This window comes from Hemitrygon akajei, chromosome 13 (genome assembly GCF_048418815.1).
Source record: "Hemitrygon akajei chromosome 13, sHemAka1.3, whole genome shotgun sequence".
Lineage (NCBI taxonomy): Eukaryota > Metazoa > Chordata > Chondrichthyes > Myliobatiformes > Dasyatidae > Hemitrygon > Hemitrygon akajei.
In genome coordinates, this window is record NC_133136.1 from 74,343,936 (window position 1) to 74,356,925 (window position 12,990).

Sequence of the window (12,990 nt, forward strand, 5' to 3'; positions counted from 1 at the left end):
TTCTTTAAGATTCAGCATCAAGTTTAAATAGGGACCAAAGCTCTAGTCAGGAATCATAGATTTCCTATTAAAAAAAAAATCACTCCCCACCACAAATAAAATCATGCTTTGGTTAATATTATTCATCTTATTACTTGGACTGATTGCATTACTCATACTGTTTTTTGGAATTTGTTTTGGTTATCATTTGCTCTCATTAAAAAAATGGGAAGAGTTGGTTGGTCCATGCTCAGGAAAAGAACATCCTATAGCACAAATGAAACTTTGTGTAACCACCCCTTTCCCCTCCATCACAAGGACGGACATCTTGGCACTTTTCCCTGCAAATTCTTCCTCCAATTTGTATACTGTTGGACAAGAACAGGATTTGTCAGTTTTGTGCTGCAGACACAAGCATCAGTTTAACTCCAATAGTACCCAATGTGCATATCTGGAGTCTCTCCAAATTTAGTCTTATTGCTTGTATTATCCAAATTCTCTTAACTCTTGGAAAAGCATGATTTCCTGGACAGTGTGTGCAAAATTAAAACTTCCTACTGCTCCCATGCCCACAAAATACTTTGGTTTGGAGACTGTTCAGGCAACCTGTTTAAGAAAATCCCTCTGTAGACAATTCCCTCCACAGACATCACACAGTATCTAAAAAGCTACTACACCTTCAGCAAAAATAAAACATTTTCAGAAAATTGGCTCTCCACAGACATAGTCTAAAATTGCAGCAGTTTAAAAGAAAATCAACTTGAATGATGCAATATTAGCCTTAACATGAATGTTAACAAAATCTATAAATATCCAGTCCCTGTTACCTGAAGGCTTTCTACTACAGGTACAGGTGTCACTGGTGCATGTACAGGGCCCATCCCCTCATAGAACGTGTACTCAGCTTTATCTGTGCTTATGATTGTCCAAGAGGCTCCATCGTTTATCATTTCTTTGTTTGGTTCTTTTGGACATGGAGTGGCCTGGTGGGGGGGGGAAACAAGGGGCAAAGTGAAATTTAAAAATACAACTGTGACTGCAAAACAAACCAGATACAAGTTGTACTAACTTATTGTATGGATGCTTAATTTTGCATTTACCAGTGGAAAACAATTTCAGATTTCCAAGTACAGTAGAACTTCCATCATCAATACTTCAACTTTAAGTATTTGGTCAAACACACCAGCTCATTGTTCAACAGATTAAATACCACCAAGTTCTGTAATGAATGAAAATAAACTTCAAATATAAATTGCTCTGAGAATATACTTTCAATTCCATGTTCAGGGTTATTGCTATGCAAGAGATTCAAGTCGTTTCCACACTAGTCTCTAATTAAGAAATGCACTAATTGTTTAAAATACCAATCCATTATGGTAAATTACAGAAGTTCCACTGTAAATACATTTCAAAATCCTGAAAATTGGACTGACAATAACAGGGCTTAAAAACAAATAAAATGATTATATAGCACAATTTGTTGTAACTGGTCTCCAAACTCTTCATCAGTTATGTAACTTTGGATTAAAATGAATAAACTAACAAAATTTACACATATTCATAAAGTATAGGATTAACAAATTAGGATTTAAGATTCTTAGTGACAACATTCACTTCGAATCAGAAAATTATAATTTATTTAAGAACCACTGTAAGAACTTGTGGCCCTGTCGAAGCCAGCTGTGTTGTGCACAGTGAAGTCTGGTGCACTCTGCTAGTTAATACTTCAACAGTACCCACTGTGCACATCTGGTTTCTCACCAAGCTTAGTCTATTACCAAAATCATCCAAGTTTACCAACTTGAGAAAATCTTGACCTATTCTTCTTGGGCAGCATGTGCAAAATGAAAATCTCCTACCGTGCCCACGCCCAGAAAATAATTTGGTTTGGAGACTTAAGTGTTCTCTTCAGACAACTTGTGGCAAGGAAAATCCCTCACAGACAGATAATAGTGGGCTGAGCCCCAGAAAGCTTGACTACTCAATATCACCCAGATTTTAAAATATCAAAACATTACATGGACAAAGAACCTCAGCTGTCCATTTAAACATGAGATTAAATCACCTTATTAGAAATATACCCACTGCACCACCCAACTACAACTTCTACATTTTCTCTGCTACTTAGACTTACTCTTTCTCTCATTTCTGAAGAGTCTTTGACCCAAAATCTCATTGGTTTCTCCTTCCACAGATGCTGCCTGACATGCTGAGCTTTTTCAGAATTTTCTGATTTTATAACTCAAACTGTTTTCTGAACGGTTGCATTTATTGTAAATTACAGAATATTGGTGGTATTTTCAACAGCCAGATCTCAAATGGAAAAGTCTACAATTTGTAGAGTTGCAATAGTCATTCTAGTTTTAAGTTTAATGAAACTGATTTCATGGAAGTTCGACAAAAAGACTTCAATGCTTTTTAAATTTTAAATGTGATTTTAATACTAAATAGCATACCTCAGTTATTTCAGTTACACTCAAATTGGTTCACTAGGAACATACATAACAGTTTGCAACAGAGAAACAAAATTTTATCTGTAGTCTCTGTTCATTTCAGGAAGCATGCAGTAGGGAGGGTAACCACCCTTGACTGTGGTCATTTTACAGTGACCAAATTTTCAGTGATTAAATGCAGGTCTCACTGATGCAGGGGAAGCCACAGAGAGCACCAAATGCAGTAAAGGTTAGAAAAGGTGCAGGTGAATCTTTGCCTGATCTGGAGGGGTTGTTTAGGTCAGCTCCTTTTACTCAATCTCCACTGCATTCATTCACAAGTTTTCCATTCCAGGACATCTGAAATGCTGCCCTTTTTCAGAAAATGTAGCTATTCTGTATAATCGTCGATGGAGTCCTTACTCACATTTTCCTCCTACTCTCAAAAATGCTCCCCCACAGACAAAACAAAGAGACCCCTTGGTCCTCACCTTTCACCCTACCAGCCTCTGCATCTAGCACATCATAGGTAGATGGGTTGTACAGAGAACTTTTGGCACATTGCTTTCATAAATCAAAGTATTGAGTACAGGAGCTGAGATGCTATGTTGAATATGCATAAGAAGTTGGTGAGGCCTGACTTGGAGTATTGAGAGTTTTGGTTACTTACTTACAGGAAAGATATAGTAAGATTGAAAGAGTATAGAGAAAATTTACAGGGATGTTGCAGGGACTTGACCTGAGTTATAAGGAAAGGTTGAATAGGTAGGTCTTTTTCCCTAGAGAAGGAAAGAATGAGGTGAGATTTTATAAAACTATACAAAATTATGAGGGGTACAGATAAGGTAACTGCAAGCAGGCTTTTTCTAGTAAGTTTGGGTGAAGTGAAGAAGTCAAGGGTTAAGGGTGAAAGGATGAAATGTTTACAAGGTACATGAGGGGTAACTTCTTCACTCAGAGGGTGGTAAGAGCGTGGAACTAGCTATCGGCAGAAATGGTAGGTGGGGGTTTGAATTTGGATAAGTATATCCAAATACACCATCCCTCTACTCCTATACCCATGTATAAGATAGAGGGGCATGGAGGACAATAGTCTGGGTGCAAGTTGATGGGACTAGGGAGATTAATAGTTCAGCATGGACTAGATGGGCTGAAGGGCCTGTTTTATGCTGTAGTGTTTTATGACTCCAAGACTCACATCATCCTTCATGTCCTCTAGCTGCTACAAGATCTCTTTGCCAGTTATATCATCCCATTCCACCCCTTCTTGCAGGGACCACTGTCTTATAATTCCCTGGTTCACTCACCACTATCTCTCCACTGGCACTTTCTTCTGCAGCCATAGGAGATGCTATGGTTCTCCTATGCCCCTCCTTCACCTCCATCCAGAGACATAAACAACCTTTCCAAATTATGAAAAGATTCACATACACATCCTCCAATCTTATCTGTTAGATTCATTGCTCTTGATTTTGCCTCCTCTGTGATCCACAAGATTAATCATAGACTAACTGACTGCTTTGAGGAGTACACAGGCTCCATCTGTATTCACTATCCTGAGCTCGCACAGTTGCATGCTACTTCAATTTCCCTTCCCGATGTCACACAAATCCGTCTATTCTCAGATTTACTCTCTGCCAGATCAAGGCCTAGATGAACAATGCCTCATTCCACCCTTGTGGCCTACAACCCTCTTCCTCTTCCCCATCATCCACACTACACCTAACGAATGTCCTATCCTCTCCCTGATAGGAGACATTTAGCCATTCTCCTTCCCTAATCTGATTCTAATTACCTTCCTCATTGAAAAGGTTCCAACATCTGCAGTCCCTTGCATCTCCACTTATTGCCTCCCAGCATCTTCCTTTACCTCCACAGACCACCCCCCCCCTCCATCTCCACCCTCCCAACAAGACTGGTTGATATACTGACACAGTGGTGCCAGGATAACAACCTCCCCCTCAATGTCCGAAAAACAAAACAGCTGATTGTAGATTACAGGAGGAACGGAGACAGGCTTGGCTCGATCAACATCAATGGATCTGCAGTTAAGAGGGTGAGTAGTTTCAGATCCCTTGGTATACACATCACTGATGATCTCACCTGGACTGTACACAGCGGCTTTGTGGCAAAAAAAGCAAAACAGCATCTCTTCCACCTCAGGCGACCGAAGGAGTTCGGCATGAGCCCCCAAATCCTCAAGACCTTCTACAAGGGCACCATTGAGAGCATACTGACTGGCTGTATCACTGCCTGGTACAGGAACTGCACCAACCTTGATCGCTGAGCACTGCAGAGAGTGGTACGGACAGCCCAGTACATCTGTGGATGTGAACTTCCCTCCACTGAAGACATTTATAGCAGCAGGTGCAGAAAGAAGGCCTGGAAGATCATCGGGGACACCAGTCACCCCAACCATAAACTGTTTCAGCTGCTTCCATCTGGCAAACGCTACCACAGCATTAAAGCCAGGACCAACAGGCTATGGGGCAGCTTCTTTCTACAAGTTATTAGACTGTTAAATTCACACGTCTGTACATTGCAAAGTCATACTGCAAAGATTTTTACTTCCTCATGTTGTGGGATGGATGCAAGATTTAAATAAATAAATTTGAAATTCACCACTCAGTTTTCCTTTCTTTCCATACTTGTCTATACTTTTCACCCACCAGCCATTGCCTCCCAACTCCACCCCTCCCCCCCTCACCTGGCTCCATTTTCCATCAAACCCTTCCTTTGATGGCACGTCATATTACCTACAATTCCCACCTCAAACCTGCCTCTCAACTCTTTATACTGACGTACGCTCTGCTGCAATCTCAGTCCTGATACACAGACTCAACCCGAAACATCAACTCTTGTTTTACTGCCACAGATACTGCTCAATCCAATTAAACACAAAATCTTGAGATACCGCTGGACTAAACTCAAGCATAGTGACAAAGCTCCTACCCAATTTGGAGACTGAACTTTAAAATACAATGTCTGAGTTGCATACAAGATAGTCAAATATTTACTTGTAAATTACAGCAAATAATAAAAATTAGAAAGCATTGTTTCTTGGGCAAAACAGCTTAAATTACAAACCACATTTCCAGAAAAGTTGGGATATTTTCCAAAATGCAATAAAAACAAAAATCTGTGATATGTTAATTCATGTGAACCTTTATTTAACTGACAAAAGTACAAAGAAAAGATTTTCAATAGTTTTACTGACCAACTTAATTGTATTTTGTAAATATACACAAATTTGGAATTTGATGGCTGCAACACACTCAAAAGTTGGGACATAGTTAAAATAAGATTGAAAAGTGCACAGAATATTCAAGTAACACTGGGTTGGAAGACTCCTCATTAAGCAGGCTAATTGGTAGCAGGTGAGGTATCATGACTGGGTATAAAAGTAGCATCCATCAAAGGGTCAGTCTTTGCAAGCAAGGATGGGTCATGGCTCACCCCTTTGTGCCAAAATTCGTGAGAGAATTGTTAGTCAGTTCAAAAGGAACATTTCCCAACGCAAGATTGCAGAGAATTCAAAGACATCTCAGTGCGTAAAGGGCAAGGTTGGAAACCACTGTTGAATGCGCGTGATCTTCGAGCCCTCAGGCGGCACTGCCTAAGAAACCATCATGCTACTGTGCCAATTACAGCCACCTGGGCTTGGGAGTACTTCGGAAAACTATTGTCACTTAACACAGTCCATCGCTGCATCCAGAAATGCAACTTGAAACTGTATTACGCAAGGAGGAAGCCATACATCAACTCTATGCAGAAACGCCAGCGAGTTCTCTGGACCCGAGCTCATCTCAGATGGACTGAAAGACTGTGGAACCATGTGCTGTGGTCAGACGAGTCAACATTTCAGCTAGTTTTCAGAAAAAAACGGGCGTCGAGTTCTCCGTGCCAAAGATGAAAATGACCATCCTGATTGTTATCAGCGAAAGGTGCAAAAGCCAGCATCTGTGATGGTATGGGGGTACATCAGTGCCCACAGCATGGGTGAGTTGCATGTATGTGAAGGTACCACTGACTCTGAGGAGTATATTAGGATTTTAGAGAGACATATGTTGCCAGCAAGGCGACGTCTCTTCCCGGGACGTCCATGCTTATTTCAGCAGGACAATGCCAGACCAAATTCTGCACAGGCTACAACAGCATGGCTTTGTAGACACAAAGTACGTGTGCTTGAGTGGCCAGCTGTCAGTCCAGACCTATCTCCTATTGAAAATGTATGGTGCATCATGAAGAGGAGAATCAGACAACGGAGACCATGGACTGTTCAGCAGCTGAAGTTTTATATCAAGTAAGAATGGACAAAATTTCCAATTGCAAATCTACTACAATTAGTATCCTCAGTTCGAAAACGATTAAAAAGTGTTATTAAAAGGAAAGGTGATGTAACACAATGGTAAACATGCGTCTGTCTCAACTTTTGTTGAGTGTGTTGCAGCCATCAAATTCTAAATTTGTGTATATTTACAAAATACAATTAAGTTGGTCAGTAAAACTTTTGAAAATCTTTTCTTTGTACTTTTGTCAGTTAAATAAAGGTTCAGATGAATTAACATACCACAGATTTTTGTTTTTATTGCATTTTGGAAAACATCCCAACTTTTCTGGAAATGGGGTTTGTACATACTTTTCATACTTCTGCAAAAATTAAAATCATACCATCACATCCATAGTGCTTGACCTAAGTAACCACTGCAAAAGTAGTGGTCTGGAGCACGTAATTGGGCAAGTAGATGGGAAGCTCTTTGATGGAGCTCCAAAAATCTCAGTAGCAGAGACGAAGGCTCCCAGGGAATGGGTACAATGATTTGATCCATTGTGATAGAGGTAGAATCAGTAGGTTCCATACTACAGGTTGAGCATCCCTTTTCCAAAATTTCTGGGCCCAGAAGTGTTTCAGATTTTGGAATATTTGTATCAATATAATGAATAGCTTAGGGATGGGACCCAAGTCCAAACATGAAATCCATTTACATTACATATATAGCTTGTACATCTTCATGAAGGTAGTTTTATATAATATTTTAATAATTTTGTGCATGAAGCAATAACGTGTACATTGAACCATTTGGTCAGCTATAACTACCTCAGCTATCCAGATGGACAGTTAATGGCTGTTTGGCATTGCCATCATTCCAGACACTGAATTTGTGCTACAGTAAGCAGTCTTTGTCTTACACTTATTCACACATATGTACTTAAACAGTAATGAAAATATCATGTGTGCAGGTAACAAATACAGTGAAGCAGTATTGGGAAAATACCTGAATCAGTTGTTGAACAACAACAAACAGCAGGCTTTTGGTCTCCACCTACGATGGTTAAAAGGTTAAATACATTGCATTTGTATTTTACCTTTTTTTAAAAAAAAAGGTTTTATATAAGGTATAAAAACAAAAGATTAAATTTAATTTCAGATAAGTGTAATGAAAGCTGAAAAAAGTCAACATTTTATTTTTAATGCAATAATTACGATGATCATGTTACAATCCAACATGATAGTTTAAATGGATGTGAAATTCAGATTTCATGCAAAAATAAAAGGTTTTGTAATTACCAAAAAAAGTGACAATTTTCACTTACAAAATAATGCAGCACCAAACACATCAGTTCCAAGAAACTTGAGGGAAAGGGTACATCATTGATGATTATCATTTTGAGGAGGAACATCAGAAGCGGTTGAGAGTCGTGGAAGCATATCCTCTTGGGATGAGGAGGCACTGGGCTAGATGGTCTTTTTTAAAAAAAAAAGTTTCTCTAGTGTCATCTGCCTCATTAACATGGGTTTTAGTCATAGCAATCTTTCTTTGATTTTATAAACTAACATGATTTCTTGTTCTGTAATGAATGCACACTGCTCTAGCCTTTCAATTTCTCTGCTGCTTCATGATTTAGATGCCTTATTATCACAAATCTTTTTTAAAAAAATTAATGCCATGCTTTTTCTTAAACTTCTGCAACCAGCCTGCTGAGAACTCACAATTACCTTCAATTTTCAGTTCATCATGATAGATCATTGCTTGTTTCATGATCAGCATACCATTAAATGGCACATGTTCATTCAGACACTAACAAATTCACTTTTTCAATACATGTCTAAGATTGTCATTTTCACTGTATGCAGTGTTTTTCGTTAACTTCTGTTCATACTTTCAGCATAAAACTAACAGCTTGCCCTCCTGTTTCTTCAGGTTGTAGATGGTGGTTGCTGCAACACTATACTCCTCTATCAGATGCTTCCCACTTACACTGCTATAAAGTTTTTCCAACTTGACTTTGTGTCATAAACATAAGTGCTTCCTTTTTCTTTTCACTGTTACCCACAGGGGTAAATGCAGGTCTTTCTGACATTTTGAACAGTATCTTCACAGCACAGAACAGAGAATAAGCACAAAACACATGGTAATCACTGTGAGTAATACATGAAGGCTATGATGACTGCTGAAAACAAAATTCCACCAACAGGGTATGTGAGGTCACTTCTCAGAACTGTCTGTGGTGCACAGAGATCTAAGCATCGCCTGGGAACCTTCCCAGCGCATAGTAGAATTTTCCATTTGAGACAAAAAAAATTTGGATTTCAGAAGTTTTCGGATAAGAGGTGCTCAAACTGTATCACAATTTTGGCACAACAGCTGTAATGACTGAACATTCTCGAGTGGAGCTTTGAATGGTCAGAATATTTTCAGACAATAGAAAATAGATGCTGGCACAGACTGCGGGTAGCAAATGGATGGGTGTTTCAGCATTACATGAGCTGAGGAAGATCAGAGGATGATGATATTTTAGTAAATTGTTCAGCTTTAGAAATAAAGAGCATATGTGGTTAGTAATTCGGCTAATTAGTAAGAAATGTGGATAACATGGTTAATGAGGTCACAGATTCAAACAGTCTAGTTTAGGTCAAAATAACAAGTAGAGGGATAGAGTGAAAAAGGAATAGAAAACACTATTAAGGAACAGATTGGAAAGCGATACTGGAGAGCTGCTGGTGCTCAGTGAACTTTATAGTTCATCAACAGGCAATTCCTTATCAATATGTACATCAGAAAGCATATAAAAAACAAATGAGAATCTCTTCATAGGGAGCAAAAAATTTAAATTATTTAAACTTAATTTGCTTAGAACAGGCTCACTGCTGTTCCAAAACCAGCAACCAGGAAATGTATGAAATTCAGTCATGGTTGCAAGTTCTACATGCTTGCATTATGTCCCCTGATTCCTTAGTTTATTTTCATCATTACTGGAATCAAAGAACCAGCACTAATCCTGGGTTAACTGAAGGTAAATATCTTTCATTCCATAGGTCTAAAAAAAAAATGGCAATCTGCTCCCACACTCTACACAAAACACTTCAGAACAATCCTAATCAGAACAGAGGCAAAATGACAGTAAACTTGAGGTTGGGTCCCTCAATCAAGTCCTTGCAATTCAATGGTGAAGCATGGGGCCAGAAGTACCAATCGCTGGGGTAGCCCACAAGTTGCAGTTTGCCAACCTAACAATGGTCTTTTTATTCCCCTTTGATTTGTCCAAAAAGCAATTCTCTGTTCATGGTAGCACATTACCCCTTAATTCTATATTTCAGCCATGTTGCTTAGCCGAGTTTATTGAACACCTTTCAAGAATCCCAACATCTACATCCACTATTTCATCTTATTTTATCCAATAATGATTTCAAAGAACTCCAAAGTCATATATGATGTTGCTTTAATAAATCCATGTTAGTTCCATATTCAATCCATTACTTAAACTTGGAGGACTAAAGCTAACTTTTTAAGCCTTGGGACGCAATCATGCCCTTGAGATTTATCCGCTTTCAAACTCACCAATTTATCCAATATTATTTAACTAGTTTTTTCTGCAATTCCTATTTGGCAGAGTTTGTGTCCCCTCTTCAATTAAAATGAGAGCAATGTCTCTACCACTTCTTGTAATTCTAGTTGCAAATTCTTCAGGGGTAAAATCTTCAATATTCAAATACAGTGACATTATGAATAATTAAACATGTGGACTGGGAACAATGTAGGAATAAATATGACGAATACCGACTTTGTTTCAGTGCCGCGTCTTTGTTACAGGTTGGTATTTTGATGCACTGCAAAGATTATGCATTTAGATTGCTCAAATAATTTAATACTCGAGGAAATGTTACATTTTATAAGACCATTGACACTATTCCTGTCTACTTCAGTCTGAATCTCGTGCTGAATTCTAGCCCCCGATTTAAAAATCACTAGGAGAAAATAAATAGTAACGATATCTCAAAATGCTGGACATGTGAAAACTTCAACATTAATGGATCATATGAAAAAATATTCAATGCTGTAGCCCTGCAGGGAGCTTTTCTTGGACTATGCCATACCCAAATACATCCTCCATATATCCCAGTGACAGGTGCAGACTGCCAATTACTGATTGTGATCAGTAAAACAAGATATTGTCGCACAGTTTCAAAATGCCACATGGCAAGTGCAGTCTCATACTCTTCTCTCTCAAGGTCCACATGAGTCTTCACAATACAATCACATGTTGCTTGATTGGGGGTGATGTTAAAACTTTCTTTCAAACACTTACCTATGGAAGAATGGTCTAAAGGCTAGCTGATGGTTCCTTTAAAGAACTGGTTGGCTGCAATGCATTATGACAACCGGCTCTGACCTTCTTCAAACTGCAGGGCAGAAGTATGCCACTGGACTCATCACTGGATTAGGGCCACCAGTTAAACTGCTGAGTTGAGGGGCTGAAGCATTTTGTACCTGGCCTCTCAGCTTAGCACAGCATCACTCATTTGAATGGCGTCACCATCCTTCGTTTGAAAAAGGGTATGTTTAAGTAAATCTGTTTACTGTGTTTGTGTTTTGATTAAATAACAGCACTGGACCACATGTCAAAATAAACTAAAAATAATAATTATTTTTGAATCATTTCCCCCCAAACATTTCTAAATATCAAGCCAGTGTGATCCTCATGCCTTGCCTTAGTTCCCACTGCTTGATCACCTCTCGCAGCCAGCTGTGCTGCACAGAGAGTCTGCCTCAGACATGCCAGCAATGGTTTGGAAGCTGTTGGCAGTGGAATCATTACCTGACAATTGAGATGTAGGTTAGAATCAACGCCATCTCACCCAATTTTTCTTCTGGACAACTTACAGTTCAAAATTGGGATAATTTCTGTAACCAAAATCACAACAACAATTTTGCAAGACTGGAATGATGAGGGTAATTTTTCTTCACTTTTTTAGGCTCCCAAAACCAGAATCATATCTGTGAGATAAGTCTACAGACAGCCAACAGTCATCAAGAATTATATCAATATTTTCTTACTTGGAATTGTATAATTCTTTCTTGTGAAAGGCACAGGTACATCCTTTCAGTGTCCTTAAGATAAAATGCACATTTGTGGAGTTGTGATACTGGATCATCTGCATCTAATAATGCTGTTTGTTTATCCACTTTACGAATTATCTGTAAAAGATCAACATTCTCAAGTTAAGTTTCCTGGATTCTTAGATCTATAAACTATGCTTATTGTAATCAAAGATAGGACAAAAATGGCCCTTTTAAAACTACATCCAAATTTGAAATTCCTTACACAAGCAAAATACTGGTAGAACTACTGACTTATTTAATACATCTATAATAAATGAAAAAATACAGATCAATTACAGAAAGGTAAACGCTTACAAGTACAAAACCTTTAGAGTTGCTCGTAATAAATCTGCAAAGAGATAAGATTGCAATTTACCAGTTTGCACACCATTACTGAACTAATGAGTACTTGATAGCACAACTAATAACTTGGGTACAAGAATGTCCCTTACCTCAAGCCAAGTCATTTTGAGATTTTTTTGTTCTGTAATTCAAATGCTGAGCATCACATTTATCTCAATTAAAAAGTTAGTGGTTTAAGCATGGACTATTTTTTTTGTACAGTTAGAGGTGATCTACTTTGATAGAAATTTCAATATTTGAAAAAAGTTAAGAATGAAGCTCTACATTGATAAAGACCTAAGCATTTTGCAAGATCGTAATGATCATGTGGTTCCATTGAGTGCGCAATGGAAAGATCACTTGTGCCCCCTAATAACCAATAGCAATTGGAGGAACAATTGCCGTGCAGGGATATTGCAGAAAGTTGCAAGAATAATAGGGTGGTCATAGTAGGGAATATTAACTTTCCTAATTAAAACCAGGACTGCCACACTGTCAAGGGCTTAGATGGGGTCGAATTTGTGTGTTCAGGAAAATTTCCTCAGGCAATATATAGAAGGCTTATGGGGAAGGGGTAAAACTTGACATACTCTTAGAAAATGGGCAAGGACAATTCAGTGAGGTGTCAGAGGTCTCTTTGGGACCAATGATCACAGATCTATTAATTTCAAATTAGTTATGGGACAGATCTGGTCTACAAGTTCTAAATTGGAATATGGAAAATTTTGACCATATTAAACAGAAACTTGCAGAAATTCATTGGAGTAGATTGTTTGCAAGCATAAGGATGTATGGCAACAGATAAGCTTTTACAAGTGAGATGGAGTGTTCAAGATCTAAATACCCCTGTTGCA

At 38.5% G+C, this 12,990-nt stretch overlaps 1 protein-coding gene across 4 annotated transcripts in view; it reads right to left on the reverse strand.

Moving 5' to 3' along the window:
• rbpjb (recombination signal binding protein for immunoglobulin kappa J region b) overlaps positions 1–12,990 on the reverse strand; it is a 131,975-nt gene that overhangs the window by 6,244 nt on the left and 112,741 nt on the right. For all 4 annotated transcript variants that reach the window (XM_073064875.1, XM_073064874.1, XM_073064873.1 and 1 more), the window contains 2 exons: positions 11,750–11,890; positions 807–962 (listed from right to left, as the gene is read on the reverse strand). In XM_073064875.1, the coding sequence (XP_072920976.1) occupies positions 807–962; positions 11,750–11,890 (297 nt within the window). The remainder of the gene's footprint in view (positions 1–806; positions 963–11,749; positions 11,891–12,990) is intronic.